Raw genomic sequence first — 21,669 nt, 5'->3', positions numbered from 1 at the left:
GCATCCAGTTTCTTTTTTGGCCGCCGCCACACATTGGGCGGAAGGTTTCATCGTATTGTCTACAATGACACCCAGATCCCTTTCTTGGGTGCTAACCCCCAAGGTGCCCTAGCATCCAGTAACTATGATTTGGGTTATTCTTCCCAATATGTATCACTTTGCATTTGTCCACATTAAATTTCATCTGCCACTTGGTGCCCAGTCTTCCAATTTCCCACAATCCAATGAGTTTTAACAACTTTCAAGTGTGATGACACAGGAACTGAAAGAAATCTCAGTGCACCTAGAAGATGTACTGAGCCAAATTGACAAATTAAAGAGTGATAAATTACCTAGATTGGATGGTATATATCCCACAGTACTGAAAGAACTCAAACATGAAGTTGCTGATCTGCTATTAGTGATCTGTAACCTTTCAATAAAACTCTCCATAGTGCCTGAAGGTTAGAGAGTGGCCAATGTTATGCCGATTTTTAAAAAGGGTTCCAGGCATGATCCAAGAAATTACAGAACAGTGAACCTGACTTCAGTGCCAGGAAAAATAGTGGAAACTATTATAAAAAAAAATAAAATTACAGAAACATATAGACAAACATGGTTTAATAGGACAGTCAGCATGCGTTCAGCTCCCTCACCAATTTACTGCAAATCTTTGAAGATGTGAATAAATATGTGGATAAAGGTGAGCCAGTTGTCATTATGTATCAAAATTAAAATGTTACAGGATAGGTGGCGATGCTCTGTTCTGGATTTAGAATTGGTTATTGGACAGAAAACAGAAGGTAGGGTTAAATGTCAATTTTTCTCAGAAGAGGAAGATGAACAGTGGAGTGCTGCAGGGATCTGTACTGGGATCTGTGCTATTAATCTTTATAAATAATCTAGAAATTGGAAAGACAAGTGATTAAATTTGCAGATGGCATGAAAATTATTCAAAGTTAACACCATACCATTTCAACTCTTGTATCCCGCAAATGTCAGCTAGGAATCATTACGGCTTACACAATACAGTCAAACCTCGGTTTGCAAGTGTTTTGCAAGACAAGCAAAACATTTTCGCAAATCATGACTCGCAAACTGAGCATTGACTCGATTTGCAAGTCCCCCCACCTGCGAACCGGCATCACCCCCCCCCCCCCACTAACCAGCATCGCCTCCCCCCCTTGCGAACGCCCGCCCGCCCAAACTGAAGCCTTACCCCCATCTGGCACCAGCACGCAGCACCAACCCACAGGAGGTGCCGGTGCCCAAAGATCGTGCTGCTTGCCGGATGCTCAAGGCCTTCTGCGTATGCTCAAGGCCTTCTGGCTCTCGTTCTCTCCGATCCAGTAAGTTTCCCTTACTTCCTATGGGGAAACTCGCTTTGATATACAAGTAATTTGGTTTACGAGCATGCTACTGGAACGAATTATGCTCGTAAACCAAGGTTCCACTGTATTAGAATTGCTACAGACATCATGCAGAAAATTGCTTGGAAGATATCATGCAGGTAACTACATGGGAATGGGTTAGTGCACTGAGGAGAGGTTGTTTTCAGTGCTTTCCTGAATTGAAAGTATGTGGGGGTTTGTCGAAGGCTGCCCGGGAGGTTGTTCCAGATTCTGGCCCCTGGAACTCAAAGGTGATCTCAAAAAGAATCTTCCTATGAACATGGCGGGCAGAGGGGTGTGGTAGTTTCCATCAGGGCTGTGGAGTCGGTAGATAAATGTTCTGACTCCGACTCCTCAGTTTTTTGTACTTCAGACTCCAACTCCGACTCCAGTACCCGAAATTTCCTCCGACTCCTCGACTCCGACTCCAACTCCACAGCACTGGTTAATTTTCAGATCGTTAAAATGGAATGTCAAGTTGAGAGAAATGAGCATTTTTCGACACCACCTTCTTTTTGCTTTTAATCAAGGTTCTAAGGCCGCAGAAGCTGCTCGCAACATTTGTGCTGTGTATATAGTGGGTGCTATAGCTGAAAGAATCGCTCGTGATTGGTATGCCAAGTTCAAAAATGGAGTCGGTAGATAAATGTTCCGACTCCGACTCCTCAGTTTTTTGTACTTCTGACTCCGACTCCGACTCCAGGTCCCCAAAATTTCCTCCGACTCCTCGACTCCGACTCCACAGCCCTGGTTTCCATCACTGGATTGTCCTCAAGTTATGGAAGGATTGTGTGATTTGGATGGTGGACATGAATCCATACAAGACTATGAAAATAGAGCGTCGCTACGATCCAAGATGGCCGCCGCTATCTGTTGCTGATAAGACGCTGGAGAGTGTCTTTCTTACTTATTGAAATAATGCCGAAGAGAAGGGGTAGGAGCGTTGGTGGAGCCTCCCAGCGTTCGAGCCCCGCAGTTCTTACAGTCGACGACATTTTCCAGCGTCTTCAAAGTGAGTCGAGCCGGTTGGGGAATCGCCCGTTGGGAGCGCCGGTTGATAGGAGTGTCTCGGCGGATACCCCCGGGCTGGACGTCACGCTGAGCCCCAACGTCAGGACGCCTCCCTTACAGCCACTGCCACTGGGAGCCAGCTCTCCGAGGGAAGAGAGCATGTCCGAAGAGGCAGAGTTTTCATCTCGAGAGGCCAGTGAAGTGGAGGGCTCGCTGCAGGGAACAGCACAAGGGGAATTTCTCCTTGTAAGAGAACCAGCGACCGGGACAACTGTGCCTGAGGGTCAACAAGGCACAGGGGAGGTAAAGCACTCGGATGAACTAATTAACATTGCACAAGTACTTTCCTTTGCCCCTATCCGACCCCCAGAGGTTACACTGGAATCGTTATGGGACTTGGTTTCTAGTCTGGGTAATTCTCTCAGTCCTCAGATAAAGAATTTGGATAAAGAATTAGAAGTTCAGAAAGAAGAAATTAAAATTGTGAAACAGGACATTGTAGTTATAAAAACTGAGATTCAAGAAGAGAAGAAGGACTTAAAAATGTTAAAGAGCAACCAAGATCTGATTGTGAAAGATAATCTTAATATGAGAAGAAAATTAGAAGTACTTGAAAACAATAGTCGGTTTAATAATTTGCGTTTGATTAATTTTCCAAAGGTTGCGTCAATTCCTCCAGGAGAAATGATAAAACGTTACTTTCTGGAAAATTTAAAAATTCCTGAGAGTTCATTTCCACCATTGTCAAGAGTGTACTATTTGCCCAATAGAAAAAATCAGGACTCTCAAAAAAAAGATGGGGATGGCAGACCACAGGAAAATCCTTTGGATGTTACTGCTTTATTAGAACAATCTGATAGAGAGGTGGCTAGTCCAGCCACTCTCTTACTGACTGTAGCTTTGGCTCCAGACAGAGATTGGATTCTTAAACTTTTCTTTAAAAATAGATCCAAGGATTTCCTTGGCTTCCATATTCAAGTTTTCCCTGATGTTTCGAGAGAAACTCAGAAAAGAAGGAGGGAATTTTTATTGTTAAAACCTGGTGTGACCCAGATGGGGGGATTATTTTTTCTTAGATACCCTTGTAAGTGTGTAATTAGGTATAATTCCCTTAAATATATTTTTTCTGAACCGTCTCATTTGACTGCTTTCCTCTCCATGAAGCGCCTTGAAAAAAGAGAAACATCTATGTCTTAATTAATTAAGCTCTCTTTCAGCACCAGATGACGTGTTTTGGTTAAATTTGTTATTGTACTATATTCACTCCTAATTCCTTAATCTTGGATCCATTGTTGAGGACTAGTGTGCGATTAAGTTGGATTTATTACCTTTTATGTAATTTTGGTTTATTTTCAAGTTTGAGAATAATCAATGATATGTTTTCTTGATTGCACTTTTCTGTACAAGATTGTAATGCTTGTTAAAATTTTCAAAATTTATAAATAAATAAATAAAAAATAAAAAAAATAGCAGGAAGACCTTAGAAAATTGGAAGATGGGCATCCAAATGGCAGATGAAATTCAATATGGACAAATGCAAAGTGATGCACATTGGGAAGAATAATCCAAATCATAGTTACCAGATGCAAGGGTCCACCTTAGGGGTCAGCAGCCAAGAAAAAGATCTAGGTGTTATCATAGACAATACACTGAAATCTTCCGCCTAAAGTGTGGTGGCGGCCAAAAAAGCAAACAGGAGCTAGGAATTATTAAGAAAGGGATGGTAAATAAGACCAAGAATATTATAATGCATTTGTATTGCTCCATGGTGTGACCTCTCCCTGTGTATTATGTTCAAACCTGGTCTCTGTTATCTTGAAAAAAAAGTTATAGTGGAATTAGAAAAGGTTCAAAGAACAGTGACCAAAATGATAAAGGAGAAGGAACTCCTCTCATATGTTTAAAAGCTGTCTATCTCCTTTTTAAATGTTGATGCCAGCAGCCTGGTTCCACTCTGGTTAAGGAGGAGTCCAGCTTTGCGGAATAGGTTCCCTCTTCCCCTAACAAATCTAAAACCTTGTACCATCGCCTCATCCACGCATTGAGACTCTGGAGCTCTGCCTGTCTCATGGGTCCTGCACATGGAACAGGAAGCACTTCTGAAAATGCTAACCTAGAGGTTCTGGGTTTTAACTTCCTACCTAAGAATCTAAATTTAGCTTCCAATACCTTCTTACCACATTTCCCTATGTCATTGGTACCCACTAAGGAAATGTTTGGCGCGGAAGAAGGATTGAGAATTAGTGTATGGTAATGAGGTGTGGTTCTAAGATAGGGGAATTGGGTGGTGGATGTGGGAAAGAAGTAGATAATCCTGGGGAGGTCAAATTAAGAGAAAATTGGGGGAGTTATGGCTTCACCATCTGATGGGGGGAGGGCAGGGGGAGGAAGAAAATAGCTCTTCAGACTATGCTAAATGTTCAAGGTCTCTATTCACAGAAACATCAACTATTATTCAAAAAGCTGGGAAGTCTCGTGACAGAAAATGGGTCAATTCAGGAGAGAAACTTTATCTGGAAGGATGAGGGATTGGTGAAACACTAACAATATGAGCAGGTCATTCTAATCTCCAACCAAATAGAGAACAAGGAGGAAGGGTGAGAGTAGGCATTTGTATAACTGCAGGTGTAAGGAGGGATTCTGAGCGTTAGTACCTATTCTAGTACCTAACTATTTTATTCTATTTTACCAGCTTATGCCAGGCAGCTCTATACAACAGTTAATGTACATGCCCCAAACATGAATCAAGGTGTTTTTTAAGGGCTTACAACAAATTGCTTCAGTTTGAAGGAATGTTAATAGGGGGGGGTGGAGAGGGGGATGAAAATTTCAATCCGATGCTAGACCCCAGGAAGTATAACTCTAGGGGGAAGAGATGGGACAGAAGGCTCATTAGGACAGACTGAAGAGCTTTTTGATGGAGTTTTTGCTGGATGTATGGAGGAAGTTATACATATCTGAAATACCTAGACAACTGACCCACTTCTCTCTTTCCCCTCTCTAACGGTGTTCCTGCCCTTTCTCCCTATTGTTCCCACATCCCTTAAGTTAACTCAACTTGTACGTCAACTCAACTTCTCTAATCTTTTGTAAACCGCATAGAACTTAAAGGTATATAAACTGTTATTATTATTATTATTATTTCTCATAGATTCATAAACCCTACTCTCACAATCACCTGAAATCTACAGAGGTGATTCTACTACTAATTTCTATAGCACTGCCAGATGTATTCAGTGCTAATTCAGAGGATTGCTAGGATAAAATTGAGAGTATATCTTGGTCAGATCATGCCCCATTGTGGATGAAGGTGGAGCTGGGGGGGAGGTGGAGCATGGAGGGGTGGAGGGAGTGACTGAACAAATATTAAAGACTTAGGACACTCTGTTACATAATGAGGATGATCAAGATTACATTAAGAAAGGCACTGAGGAATAGTTGCAGTTTAATGATACAGGGAAGCTTTCCCCAGGGGCATTATGGGAGTGCTTAAAAGCAGTGCTTAAGGAGAAATTATTTGTGCTAAGGATGGGGAGCTGAAGAAAAAGTCTTTGTAGCATAAGACTTAGTTGCAGACATAAAAGGGACTTAGGGGAGAAGGGAGGATCTTATTTTGCTGCAGGTGGAAGAGGTTAGCTAAGAATTTATGAAGATTAAGTAATATTTGAACAGGAAAATAAAGCAAGCCAGATGATGACTCAATTACTAATGTTCCAGCTTAGGAATTTTAAAAGAAGTGTACAGAAAGTACCAGATGAAACTGAAAGACCCAAGAGAGAGATAAGTCTGTCAAAAGTGGAAGAGGAAATAGCTAAAAATGTAAAAATGGAGACAAAATTTTTTTCATATACAATATATTAGTGAAAGCAGGAAAACAAAAAATGGTATTACGAGACTAAATGATGCTATGAACTGATATGTGACAAAAATCATTGAGATCCACGTGTGCCTCCACCCATCCCAATTCGGATTCCGGAACCGCACAGCACTTCTCCTCCTCGCCTTGATCACAAAAACCAAACAATTACTCAGTACAGAAAGTCAAGTAATACTTCTCCAATTTGACATCTCAGCAGTCTTTGATTCAGTAGACAACCACCTACTAATAACAAAACTGTCAGAAACTGGCATAACAGGCACAGTGCTAAGATGGTTCTCTGATTTCCTGAGAAACAGGGAATATATTGTCAAACTGAATGGAGAGATCTCCAACCCCTGGAAAGCCTTCTGTGGCATGCCACAGGGCTCCCCACTCTCCCCCCCCATCCTATTTAATCTCTTAATGAGCTCTCTCGGTAACATCAAGTTTGAAGACAAGAGCATATTATCCTACGCAGATGACATCTTTCTCCTTATTCCCATAACCAACAATCACTCGGACATCACTAACAAAATCTCACATAATATCGAAAGAATTCAAATCTGGGCGACTACCAACAAACTAAAATTAAACACAACTAAAACCAAAGTCCTATACTTCCACACACCCCAACAGACGGCACCAACAAGCATCACTCTTTGATCGGGCAAGACTCTCCCTATAGAAGAATCCTCCAAAATCCTAGGTTGCATCCTGGACTCCACACTTACCATGGAACCACAAATCTCCAGTCTCCAAAAGAAATCCCTCTATACCTTGAGACAACTAAGACTAATCAGACCATACTTTCACCAACACCACTTTGCTTTAGTTGTACAGCTGATGATACTTCCACAACTTGACTACTGCAACTCCATCTACATGGGAATCAACACCACTCTGATTCACAAAATACAACTCATCTAAAACACTGCTGTCGGACCAATCTTCAACCTGAGAAAATGAGACTCGATTACAGCCTTCATCAGACAACTGCCCTGGCTACCCATCCCGTCAAGAATAACCTTCAAAACTTCATGCATCATTCACCGTATACTTTACGGAAACTCTGCAGCTCCTCTCATCCAGCTCTTCTCCAAGGCATGGTCTACTTCCCGCAGAGCCCTCAACAGAATACTTCTAAATCTCCCTTCCACAAAAAATCTGCAATACAAACATGTTTTCCACTCCATGCTTACCTTTCTAGGTGTAAAAACTTGGAATGACCTTGCTGAAATGACCAGGATGGAACCTAACCACACCAAATTCCGGAAGAAACTGAACATTCATCTATTTGACACCTAATCACTTGTATCCTCTTCTCCTCCTATATATTCCTGCCCTCCACTGTCCTCCCTACCCTCTTCTAACCCCTTCCTCAGTAATGTCGCCAAGAGCTTGTATAGGTATATGCGACGCACAAATGGAAGAAATAAATAAATAATTATTTGTTGAATGATGAGGAAAAAACAAACATGCTAAATGAATACTTCTGTTCTATATTCACAGAAGAAAATCCTGTGAAGGACCGAGATTACCTGGCAAAGTTACACAAGAAAATGGAGTAGATACCGCACTGTTCACAGAAGAAAGTGTTTATGAACAACTTGAAAAATTGAAGGTAGACAAAGCAATGGGACCGGATGGGATCCATCCCAGGATATTGAGGGAGCACAGAGAGGTTCTGGCGAGTCCTATTTAAGATTTGTTCAACAAATCTTTGGAGACAAGAGTGGTTCCTGGGGACTATAGAAGAGCAGAAGTGGTGCCAATTCACAAAAGTGGTCGTAGAGATGAAGCGAGAAACTATAGGCCGGTAAGCCTCACTTTGGTTATTTAAAAAATAATGGAAGTGTTGCTGAAAGAAAAGATAGTGAAATTCCTAGAATCTAATGGGTTACAGGATCTGAGGCAACATGGTTTTACTAAAGGTAAATTGTGCCAAACGAATCTGATTGAATTTTTTGATTGGGTAACCAGAAAATTGGACCAAGGACAAATGCACAGTGTGACAAGGAGGTGGCTGTTGCCAAAAGGATGCTAGGCTATATAGAGAGGGGCGTAACCAGTAGAAGAAATAATAATAATAATAATTTATTTCTTGTATACCGCCCTGCCAGTAGTTCTAGGCGGTTCACAACAGTGTAATTAAAAAAACATTTCAGTTAATCAATCACATAAATTTCAGTTAATAAATACAATCTATAAATGTAATTTGGGAGTTGAATATGGAAACCATTGCAACTCCAGGTGGTATACAAAGTTTTTAAAATAAATAAATAGTTATTATTATTAGACTAGTTTAATAAATGATAAATTTTTTAAAAAGAAAGAATGCAACTAAGGTGGCCTTGATATTGTGACATCTCTTGATAGTCTTGAACTGTCAACTTTTTTGGAGTCATCCCATAATAAGATCCCAACTTAGTACCACCCTGTTAATCTCTTTTCCCACATAATTTAATAAAATTATTATGAAAGTAGATTTTTTGGTGGGCTGAAGGTACAAGGGGCCACTGAAAAGTTCTCAGCCCAATCACCAAAGTTGGGGCAGTCTCCATTGAGGACTATACACTTAGACCAGTAATTTTCTACTTTTTTCATTCCATATTTTTCCAGCAGAATGAAAAAAGTGGAAAATCGCTGGACTAAGGGCTCCTTTTATTAAGCCGCATTAGCGGTTTAACGTGTGTAATAGCACGCGTTAAACTGCTGGCCGCACTAGCTGCTACCGCCTCCTCTTGAGCAGGCGGTAGTTTTTAGCCAGTGCGGGGGTTAGCGCGTGATGAAAAATCACGTGCATTAACCCCGCTAGCGCAGCTTGATAAAAGGAGCCCTAAGTGGAGACTGCCCCAGCATAGCTGGCTGGGCTAAGAACTTTTCAGCTGCCCATCGTATATAAGGAGTTGCCTCCTGTAAAGATCTAAGATACATTTAATAGACAGTACTGTACACTCTATAAATGTGTGGTGGTCTATTGGGGGAATGAAAATATCTTCACTGACTTAGCTCATTTGGAGAATTTAATTTGACACAAAAGTAAATGAATAAAAGGTGTTTTGGTACAATGATATGCTCTTAGCAAGTCAGGGTTGTTTCTTTTTTCTTTTGGTAGGGGCTGAAATTAGTATTAGTGCTGATTTGTATTCAGGATTGACCTATATATAATATCTCTAAACTCTTACTCTCCCTGTAAAGTGGACTACTGAGGGGAAAAATTTATAAGTTATAATGTACCTTTTCTATCCTGTGGTAAGTACAAAAAAGAAAGGTCTAGAAATAATAAGATTACTAAGAGAAGCAAAACCAGAAACAAAACCTCGAGCATTTTTAATTTTCTAACCAAGTGGGTCAGACTAGATCAGATACTGGTTTTCAGCTGTGCTCATGGTGATATAGAAAAGATTAGTAGCCGAAGTCACATGAATGACCTTAAGATTACAGGTAAGATTCAAGTTTCTGAACTTGCCCAAAATAGTCAATTGTTCAAACCACTAGATCACTTGCCTTCTCTCAATCTGTGCACCATAAGTTTATATAGATGTTCTAGCAATATATCTGAATGAAAGTGAGCTATATTATTATGGCTTATTTACTGCTAGCCATACTGGTAGGTACGTGCCAGATATGTGTTACTGCACCTGGTCGCAGAGGGACTGGATAATAGAAGTGACGTATTCAGCACATTGTTGGTGAGCAACATTGTCGCCAGCAGAACGCATCAGAGTCAACAGCTCATGGAAAACCTCCACATACTTCTCATCACCTTTACATATGCCACTAATTAGATATAAAATAGCCACTTTGCAAGCTCGGTTTGAAGCCAATGCATCAAGAAGACCAAGGAGTCGGGCAGTCTGGCCAGTGTACTGCTTCTCTTTATCTTCTGAAGTGCTGGAAAAAAAAACAAAAAAAACAACAACAACGGACTGATTTAAAAATGGTTTAGGACAATCCAAGACTTAAGCATCCCCATGGTTTACTGTTTTGTTCCACTTAATCATTGTTTCTCAAATTTCAGTGAGTTTCCTTAGTATGCAAAGTCTTAAAGGCCACTGATCGCAAGACCAGTACTATTTCTTTACAAATAGAAAATATGTTAATAAATGAAACCAAAATTAAATCAAATCAGATATACTCGTCTATAGGAAAAGCTGTGATTATTTTGGTTGTTTCTAGTGAATAAGCCTATCTCTCTGCTGTCAGTTTCTGGTGACTGACCTCTGTTTGCTATTTTACTCGTTAATATATCTTCAGCCTTATCACCATCCCAAAGGATGTAGCTACACTTAAGCAGGGAAACTACTGACAGGAAAGGTAGAAAAGATGGCTCGCATAAGGCCATCCTCTATAATACAACCCTAAGCACGCATGCGCACTTACAACGCCGTGTTCCCTGATAGCGTGATGTGTGCCTCCATGCCGAATTCGATTTCAGGCGCATGGGGCAGCTTGCGATGGCTTGCGGCGCGTGCAGTGATTTGAGCGGCGGTGGCGGTTTGACTCCTGCGCTGCCGCTGCCGGGACGCCTCTTCTCACCCCTGGATCAGCAAACGCAGCAGCCACGGGGCATTTGCTAGGCCAGCCCACTTCGATAATGCGAGGTGGGCCAGCTTAGTGGATGCTGGACAGGGAAAGTAGGGAAAGGAGAAGGCATACTGCTGGACAGGGGGATCAGGTAAGAGGTGCTGCTGGACAGGGGGGAGGTAAAACGAAGGGAGAAGGGCTGCTGCTGGACAGGGGGAGCAGGGAAGGGGTGCTGCTGGACAGGGGGGAGGTTAAACAAAGGGAGAAGGCCTACTGCTGGACTAGGGGGAACAGGGAAGAGGTGCTGCTGGACAGGGGAGAGGTTAAACAAAGGGTGAAGGGGTGCTGCTGGACAGGAGGGAGGTTAAACAAAGGGACAAGGGCTGCTGCTGGACAGGGGGAGCAGGGAAGGGGTGCTGGACACGGGGGAGGTAAAAGGAAGGGAGCAGGGCTACTGCTGGATAGGGAGAGCAGGCAAGTGGTGGTGGTGGTGGTGGACAGCCGAGGAAAGAGAGAGAAAGACAGACAGCAGCCAAGGAGAGAGAGAGACAGAAAGAAAGACAGACAGAAAGAGGCCGAGAGAAAGAAAGAAAGACAGACACACACACACATCTATTCTAGCATCCGTTAATGTAAAGAGCTTAAAGACTAGTACCACAGATTTTCATCAACATACAACTAGCAGCAACAAGGAAAACTACATATCACATCATGTCAACATAGGTTCCTTCTTTTTATTCCCCCGTTTCCCAAATATCTCTCAACGCAAATGCTATACCCGAGTGATGCAGACACTCCTAAATGAACAGCAGCAAAAAAGGAAGTCTGTCTCCATGCTGTTTTATGACCATCAGGACTCACCACAGTACCAGTAACCCCCTTTCTTCTGTCCTCAAGATTGTATCTCCAAAGGTCACTATTATGTTTAACAGAACCCCAATCACTAAGGTCATTCTAAAACATTTCTATTCATATGCTTTTTAAAGTTTTTTTATTTTTTTATTTTTAAGGTAATATGTAGAAATAAAACAAAAAACAAAGGAAAAAAATTATACCTTTTTTATTGGACTAACTTAATGTAGTTTATGATTTGCTTTCAAAGGTAACCCCTTCTTCCTCAGATCAAAAATACATCTGTCATATTTCTGATCTGAGGAAGAAAGGGTTACCTTTGAAAGCAAATCATAAACTACATTAAGTTAGTCCAATAAAAAAGGTATTATATTTTTTTCCTTTATGTTTTTATTCCTACATATTACCTTGAAGAGTGAACACACACAGACGCAACACCTTTTCAATTTAAATTTTTATTAAATATGTATCATAAAAAGCCTTGCACTTACACATCAGGAATACAATAACATACTCATAACACAGTCTAACCATAAAACACACTCCACTGCCAAAATAAACACTACTCCCATCACATGCCTCTATCTCAATGTTCGATCTGTATGCAATAAGGCACATATCCTGAGAGACCCAATGATCAGTCAACAGCCAGGATTGGTATATGTATCACAGAATTATGGATCCCAGATACAGACCCTCCCAATCTAGAAGATCTCTGCCCATCAGACTACAAGCTAATCCATTGCCCCAGAATGCAGAAGAAAGGAGGCGCACTTATCATTCTATTAAAATCCCCCCTCTCCCTTAGACTTAGACAACAAATCAAACCAATACCTAGAATACATGCTCTGCAGCATCCAAAATCACAAGAGTGGAAAAGATCTTGGTATATTATTGATTTACAGACCACCAGGCAACTGGACCGAAGGAAGAAAATTTATGCAATTTGATCACACATGCCTCAACCTCATTCTATACGTGGTGCTACTTAGAGACATAAGCCTACAACTAGAGGACCAGGCAGACCCCAAAGCCCGCTCCTTCTGAGACCTACAACTCCAGCTGAACTTATCGACCTTCCCTTATGAAAAGATCCACATAGGCGGACACTATCTGGACTTTATTGCGTTCAGCTCGGAAGATCCAACTCACCCCTTACAAAACCAGGCAGAAGGGAGACGGCAATCTGGTCTGACCATTACTTGCTCACCTATCTACATCCTTTAAAGCCAACCCTGCGAGTACAACTAGGCAAAATACCACTGGCAAAATCTAGCCTCTTCTATCCTCGAAGACATTGCACCAGAAAGACCTGCTAAGTCAAAAATAAGACTAACTCATGGTTCTCGATATCTCTGCTATTAGTGAGAACAGAAGTACAGAAACTGGAACAAATTTGGAGGAAATCCCAGACTCAAGAAAAAAGGGATGAACTCCTCATAAGAAGAAAGACTAAAAAAGTTAGGGCTCTTCAGCTTGGAAAAGAGATGGCTGAGGGGAGATATGATTGACATCTACAAAATCCTGAGTGGAGTAGAAGTGGTTCGATTGTTCACTCTGTCAAAAATTACAAAGACTAGGGGACAAGCAATGAAATTGCAGGGAAATACTTTTAAAACCAATAGGAGGAAATATTTTTTCACTCAGAGAATAGTTAAGCTCTGGAACACATTGCCAGAGGTTGTGGTAAAAGTGGATAGCATAGCTGGTTTTAAGGAAGGTTTGGACAAATTCCTGAGGAAAAGTCCATAGTCTGTTATTAAGACATGGGGGAAGCCTCTGCTTGCCCTGGATCGGTAGCATGGAATGTTGCTACTCTTTGGGTTTTGGCCAGGTACTAGTGACCTGGTTGGGCACCGTGAGAACGGGCTACTGGGCATGATTGGCTATGGGTCTTACCCAGTAAGGCCATTCTTATGTTCTTACATCCACTAGAGGAGGAAAGTAAATCAGTACAGCTATAGCTGAAGCCAAAAAACTTTACTATGAAAAACTATTAACCCAATCAGAGAACTCCTCCAAACACCTCTAAGATTTTCACCTCACTCATATCCATAAAATAGTTAACAACCGACCCTAATGCACAGCAACCTGATGTGAATAGCCTAGCTACTTATTTCCAACACAAAATAAAGAGAATCAAGAACAATGCATTGAACTAAGATCATCCAATAGAAAACAGTAAAGCTAGCATACCAGCAGATAGAGGCTATGACAAATTCCATCCAAACAGTCATTATTTCAGACCTACTAAACAGGCTTACAAAGAAACAATGTTGCCTAGATATCTGCCCATCTCATCTGCTAGCGCATGCACCCAATGCTTTTATAGTGGCTAACCAACCTCATCAACCTAAGCTTGGAACAAGGTCAATACCCAAAATCTCTATCTTCCATTGCCCTGATCCATCCCCAAGGCAGTAGGAAAGGATTCAACCAAACCAGAACACACTATGCCAGTAGCAGGAATCCCATGGCCTGCAAAGCTGAGTTTTGCATCAACCTCCAGATTACCTATACAACGTAGAAGCGCTTCACAACATGCAACATGGCTTCAGTCCCTACTACTGGAATTGGCCTCAAAGGCTTAAACATACCTCAGCAAGGGCCTGCAATCAATCCTCTTACAATTCGACATCTCGGCAGCATCTGACACCACAGACCATTCAGTCCTAATATTCAATCTTAGCGAGCTGGGCATATAAACCACTATTATGGAATGGTTCATAGGATTCCTCTCTATCAGAACCTATGAATTGAGAAAAGGTGATGGCATATCTCAGACATGGAAGGCCTTCTGTGGAGTACCGCCAAAGCTCACCTCTGTCCCCTGCCCTGCTCTATACGTACCTCAGTGCCCTCAAAAGCTCTCAAACCCTCATGTTCACATGTTTTCCTACACAGATGATATTTTCCTACTGTGCCTAGCTAAAGACACCTTTGATGACACCACAGCACACATAGGAAGATTGATCAATGACCTCAGTGTATGGGCCACAGCGAACTTTCTCAAACTTAAACTGAAGACTAAGATCCTATAATTTGGAAACTTTGACGCACTACCTTACACAGACCTGGTGCTGACAACCGAAGAAATACTTTTTTTGAAACTTCTTTCAACTCTTAACTCCCCCTCTCTGCTGTCAAGATACCTATACCCACTAAAACCTCCCCAACCCTAAAATGGCCTAAATTAGATTGTAAGCTCTTCTGAGCAGGGACTATTATAAGTTTAAAATGTACAGCGCTGCGTATGCCTTTCAGTGCTATAGAAATAATAAATAGTAGTAATAGTAGTAAAAAGTGAGGTGCTCAAAAGTATTGGGGGTAACCCTAAACTCAGATCTCACCTACACAGACCACATTAACAAACTAGTCAAGAAATTCTTCTTCCTGGGTCCTCCCTGGCAATTGATGTAAGCAATGCCATGGCGTTGTCCAAGAAGACATGGTCGGCCTGATGTCAGAGACGACCCTCAAAGTGGAGGAGAGTCAATCGAATCATCCAAAGCTCCAGGCAATTAATCGACCACTTTCTTTCGGAGAGGGCCCACCGGCACTGAACAGGAATGCCCATGCAGACAGCACCCCACCCCAGCCTCTGACATCCATCATCAAGATAATCCACTTGGAAATTTGGAGGGGAAGATCTCTGGACAGACAGAGAGGGTTTACAGTACTCCCCCGAAGTTCACGGGGTTTCCATTCCAGGAACAACCGCAAATGCGGTTTTGAGTCTGTAAAAAGGCGGGAGAGGGCAGCTGGGGTGCTGGCGGGGGCAGTAAATCATACCCGGTATGCTCTGGGGAGGAGAGGAGGAGGAATCAGCTGTGCAGAAGGCTGATTGGCTGACCGGGAGGGGGAGGGGAGGGGGAGGAAACAGCTGTGCAGAAGGCTGATTGGCTGACTAGGGGGGGAGAGGAGGAGGAGGAATCGGCTGTGCAGAAGGCTGGTTCGCGGTCTCATTCCCTGTATTTTATGACCGGAAGAGGCAGTCAGAAAATACCGCGAATAACTGAGTCCACGAATTGCGAATTCACGAGGGAACGCTGTAGCCATCAGGCTAAACTGCTCTGAGCCACCATCGTCCACGGTAGCAGGGCATGCAGAATATCCCTTTGTGGACTCCAGCATGAAATCAGGGCATCCTGTAGCGGGTGCAAATGGGCCCTGGTCTAAGGAACCACATCGATTGTTACCACCATGGTCTCCAGAACCTGGAGATACTGCCAGGCCATCAGAACAGGAGTGGCCAGGAAATTCTTGATCACCTGGCACAACTTCTCCTGACACAACACGGGCAGGAACACCTTATTTTAACTCGTGTGGCAGTGAACCCCCAGGTATTCCAAGTTGATCACCCAGCTCAGGCGCTGAAGAAACTGAATGACTTGATGAACCACCTGACGCCCTTCGGACTCCGATCGGGCCCTGATAGCCAGTCATCCAGAAACAGGTGAACCAGAACTCCCATGATGTGTAGATAGGCTGCCACTAATACCATCACCTTGGTAAAGGTCCTGGGTGCCATCACCAACCCAAAGGGCAGCACCGCAAACTGATAATGCTGCTGCAGAACGTGGAACCTCAGGTACTTCCTGTGGTCCAGAAAGATAAGAATATGGAGATGTGCCTCCGTCAGATCCAGCGAGGCAAGAAACTCTCCCAGAACCCTCAAAGTGATCACTGAACATACTGTCTCCTTTCAGATGTGAGACACTCTCAGCACCACATTAACTGCCTTGAGGTCCAGGATCGGCCTCCAATCTTCAAAGCCTCTCTTTGGAATGTTAAAGTATATTGAATGTCTAACTCTTCTTCAGGGCAGCTCCACAGCCACTGGAAACTCCCCAGCGATACAGCTGCCATCGGCCGCCGAGGGAGATCAAGCTGGCATGGGAGATGGGATCTGCCCCTGACATCCTTTGCAGCACGGTGGGGAAATTAAAACTTTCTAACTCCACTTCAGGGCAGCTTCACAGCCACTGGGAGCTGCCCCAGTGATATAGCCGTCATCATCTGCTGAAGGAGGGAGATCAGGACAGCAAGGGAAATGGGAAACGGGAAGCAGAGCAACACCATTTAAGGCGATGCACCTAGCAGTGCATTGCCGCTCGGCTTGATGCCTAAGGCGCAAGCCAAAGGTATGCTCCTTTGTGCAGCAACTGAGCACAGTGAGTTCCTCCAGTTGGACAAGACCAAGACGAGTGCTCCCAATTGTGCAGGACAGAATAAATTGCCATCAACCCTTTCCCCCATGAGTAGACCCTCCTAGTGTCACTGTCGACAAACACCAAGACTGCAAAACAATCTAGACTTCACTTAACCTAAAAGGCCATCCTGCAGCTAGGTCCTTCTTCTTTCTACAAGAGATCCAGCAAAATAGGATGAAGAAGCCACCATCTACCCCCCGTTCTACAACAGACCTCCAAAGCGACGCTATCGGATCCAGCATGGAACTGGCCACAACATCCCCCTTTGTAGTGGTGCCTGCCTGTGTAATTAAAGGCAGGGCATCAGGGTCAACCACAAATACAGCCAACAAACTAATGTTGTAGAGGAGCAGAAAAAAATCCCCGTGCCCTGGGAAGGAGGGATCCCCACAGCCGGCGAAGATACTTGCAGAGAGGCGGCTGACTTAAATTTCTTAGCCAAATAAGCCCGATACATCATGTTAATAAACTCGGGAGAAAACCCAACATCTGAGGCAGAAGCCTCCTCCTGCAGACTCTTCATGGAACTCTTGGAGTACAGATATGGCCACTGAATCGCAACTGCATACTCCTTGGGGCCACTTTCAAATTTTCCTGTGCCCAGAGGCAGAACAGCGGCAGGACCCTCTTCAAAGGCCGAGGGTGCTTGAGCCAATGAAATGAAATTTTGACCCCCTCCTGCACCGCAGAACATGTGGAACTTTGCATCTGAGTGTTTCAATGCCAAAAGACAATTCCAGGAAAATATTTTTAGCAAATAAGGCAATGAATCATACATAAATTTTATTTCATAGGAATACAGTAGATGATTATTGATACAGATCAAACTGTCCCACCTAGTCTTTCTAGTAAGGTGGTTAAGGTTTTAATTATCACTCTATGCAGTTTAATCCCCTTCCCTTAATAAGTGCAGAGCTATTTCTTTATTTTGAGGTGAAGCTTTCTAATGACTGGTGTCTATCCCCTTTTTTTTTTTTTTCTGGTTATTGCACTATTTATTTTTTCAAATTTCTATACAGTTCTCCCAGGGGAGCTCAAAACAGTTTAAATGAATTTATTCAGGTACTCAAGCATTTTCCCCTGTCCTGGTGGGCTCACAATCTATCTAATGCACCTGGGGCAATGGGGGGGATTAAGTGATTTGCCCAGAGTCGCAAAGAGCAGTGTGGGTTTGAACCCACAACCTCAGAGTGCTGAGGCTATAGCTTTAACCACTGCGCCACACTCGCCAAGCACTCTTTAATCTCCCAAGGCACTCATTCTCTATCAGAAATGCTACTTCCACCCCACTCTTACATTTTTTCACCAAAGGTAGTGTGATGTCTCTGGCGCAGTACATGCTTGCGTTGATGATTGGCCTTGGCCAATGACCTGCTATGAAATGAGACCCCCCCCTGCATGCTCCACCTACACATTTGACAGATTTCTCCCTGCAAGCCCCAGACTTGATTCTTAATGATGTGTGTTAGATATTTCTGCATCCTTTCTGATCATCCCATACATTGATTGGATAGTGAGAAGACACAGTCAGGAATCGGGTACTGTAAGTGCAACCATAATTAGTTTTATGACCCAGTGTTTCCAAAGTTTTGGGCCTGGGAGATAAAGGTCACTTTGGAAACTCTGAGATCTTTTAGATTCAAACAGTTTTTATTGATGCAAATATCATCAAATACAATAAATACAGCATCAAAAGACATCAATAATGCATCAATTATTAATAAACATAAGCATCCTGTGCATATCCCCATATTTTGTTCCCTAGATCTATAGCTTTTTTGCCTTTTGATAATATATTTTCTTGTATTTAAATGTCTGTAACATATCTCCCCTATCTCTCCTCTCCTTTCCTCTCCTCAAAGGTATATACATTCCAGTCCTACTTAATAACTAATATATGTTTTCTTCCTTTTTATTGGATGATTTAAACCATTAACATTAAGGGAAAGTGGGGAGGGGGATATTTTTTTTTTTTTGTATAAATATTTTTTATTCTTTTTTTTTAAATTCTTACATCAAGTGAAATACATGTAATACATTCAATTATACAAAAAAACACTTGAAATTATCATTAAATTTTCTTACAATGTGAATTAAATAAACCCTTTTTCAGAATTTATATCATATTAATATTACAATAGTTTTCCCTCCCTACCCCTTCTATATGTTCTATACATGTGTTATTATATCTGATCAGTGGAATAAATTGTCAATGGTCTCCATATTTTATTAAATTTGTTAATATAACCTTGTTGTAATGCCAGTACTTTTTCCATTTTATATATATGACAAATTGAATTCCACCAAAAAGTGTAATTCAATTTAGTGTAATCCTTCCAGTTCTGAGTAATTTGCTGTATGGCTACCCCTGTTAAAATTAATAAAAGTTTATTATTATCAGCAGAAATCGGACTTTGTGTTCTCATTGCTGTTCCAAATAATATTGTATCATATGATAGTCCAACATGATTTTCTAATAAATTATTAATTTGGGGCCAAATTAATTTCCAAAAGGAATTAATGCAGGGACAAAAGAATAGTAAATGGTCTAATGTCCCCACTTCTATCTTACAATGCCAGCATCTATTAGATCTACTACTATCTAATTTTTGTAATCTCGTAGGGGTCCATAAAACTCTATGTAATAAAAACAACCATGTTTGACTCATAGATGCTGATCTTGTAGTATGTATTCTCCAGGACCAAAATTTTTGCCATTGAGATGGAGAAATTATCTGTCCTATCTCAGTACTCCAAATATCCCTAAGTCCTGATCTCTTTTTTTTGTTTAAAAATTCGTTTATTTTCTTATACCATTTTGCGGCTTGGTGTCCTAGAAAATCCGCTTGAAAACAAAGGATTGGTAAACTATATTGAGTGTTAAGATTCTTCCATTCAGGGAACCCTTCCTGAATGGCCTGCTTCAATTGCATCCATTTAAAATATTGTGTTTTATCTAATCCAAATTTTTGTTGCAATTGTGAAAAACTAAGCAGTGATCCATTTACTATTACATCTTTTAAAGTTCGTATACCTGCTTTTATCCATTGTTTCCATACTATTTTAAATCCACCAATTTTGATCCTGGAGTTTACCCAAATAGATTGATTTAAAGATTTAGTCAAAGGATCTGGTGTTAAATTGCTTATAAATCTTAGTGTTTTCCATGTATCTATTAGAATTCTGTTGTCCTTATATCTCCTAGGCATTGTTATACTGATAAAATGTTCTGGATGTAAAGGAAACATGAGGCGCCATTCTAAATATAACCAGTCGGGTACATTTTCCATGAGATCTGGGAGGATCCAATACATTCCCTGTCTTAAAATATAGGCTTGATGGTACCTATAGAAATTTGGAAAATTTACCCCTCCTTCCTTAATTGTTTTTTGTAATGATGCTAAAGCGATTCTTGGTCTTTTCCCAAACCAAACAAATTTTGTTAGAATATTGTTTAATTTTTTATAAAATGACCCCTGAAAAAATATTGGAATCATACTCATTTGATAACAAACCACAGGTAAAATCATCATTTTAACTGTTTGGACTCTTCCCCACCAAGAAAGATGTAAAGGATTCCATTGCTCGCACATTTCTGTTATTTTTTTTAATAAAAGTTTTTCATTCTCTTTTACTGTGTCATCAATTGTATTTTTTATAAGAATACCTAAATATTTTAGTCCTTCCTCTTTCCATTTAAATGAATATGAATCAAATAGTCCTTTGGTGCAATGGATATTAATTGGAAGAACTTCAGATTTTTCCCAATTGATTTTATATCCAGAAAACTTTCCCAAACTTTTCTATTAAATTAAGTAGATGTGGAATGGTGTCTTCTGGTTCTCTTAAATATAATAATATATCATCTGCATATGCAGATAATTTAAATTCCCAATTAGAAAATGTGATTCCCTTTATTCCCTTAGTTTGATTTATTGCAATTAATAAGGGTTCTAGAACGATATCAAATAGTAAGGGAGATAAAGGACAACCCTGTCTAACTCCCCTTAGCAAGTTAAATTTATCAGATAAATTATTGTTTATATTTAATCTTGCTCCAGGGGAGCTATATAATGTTTGAATCATTTTAATAAAACCAGGTCCTATACCAAACCATTCTAGAGTTTGATACATAAACTTCCATTCTACTCTATCAAATGCTTTTTCTGCATCTAATGATATTAGAAAAGCTGGATCATTCAAATTTTTTGCTAAATTTAGAGAATGAAATGCTAATCTAGTGTTATGTGAAGAATGTCTTTTAGCAACAAATCCAGTTTGGTGTATATCAATAATAAAAGGAAGAGCTTTTGCTAATCTTATAGCTAGCACTTTAGCAATTAATTTAGCATCTACATTCATCAAAGATATAGGCCTATAATTTGTTATCAATGTCGGATCCCTGTTTGGTTTTGGTAAGACAATTATAACAGAATCAGCCATAGTTCCTGTTATATTTCCATTATTTATTTGATATTGATATAAATTTAATAGATAAGGTAATAAAATATTTTGAAATGTTTTGTAAAATTCAACAGTATATCCATCTCCACCTGGAGCGGATCCAACTCTAAGAGCTTTCAATGCTGATTCTACTTCTTTTAAAGATATATGTTCTTCTAAACTTCCTTTTATATGATCCGGAATATTTGGTCCAATAAATGCCTTTAAAAATTCTATACCATCTTGTTCTTTATTTTCATAAGTATCAGAAGTGTATAAATCCTTATAAAAATCAAGAAATTGTTTTATAATATCTTCATTACTAGTGTGTGTATTGCCCTGTTTATCCTTAATTGCAATAATCTTAGATTTTCTTTTTTTTGCTTTAATAAAA

At 40.9% G+C, this 21,669-nt stretch overlaps 1 protein-coding gene across 5 annotated transcripts in view; it reads right to left on the bottom strand.

The window, feature by feature from the left end:
- Window positions 1-21,669, bottom strand: part of VIRMA (vir like m6A methyltransferase associated) — a 354,442-nt gene that overhangs the window by 116,725 nt on the left and 216,048 nt on the right. For all 5 annotated transcript variants that reach the window (XM_033933183.1, XM_033933184.1, XM_033933185.1 and 2 more), the window contains exon 15: window positions 9,882-10,134. In XM_033933183.1, the coding sequence (XP_033789074.1) occupies window positions 9,882-10,134 (253 nt within the window). The remainder of the gene's footprint in view (window positions 1-9,881; window positions 10,135-21,669) is intronic.

The sequence above is a fragment of the Geotrypetes seraphini genome, chromosome 2 (assembly GCF_902459505.1).
Source record: "Geotrypetes seraphini chromosome 2, aGeoSer1.1, whole genome shotgun sequence".
Lineage (NCBI taxonomy): Eukaryota > Metazoa > Chordata > Amphibia > Gymnophiona > Dermophiidae > Geotrypetes > Geotrypetes seraphini.
Note: the sequence above shows the minus strand (reverse complement) of the source record. Positions and strands in the feature narration are given on the sequence as shown.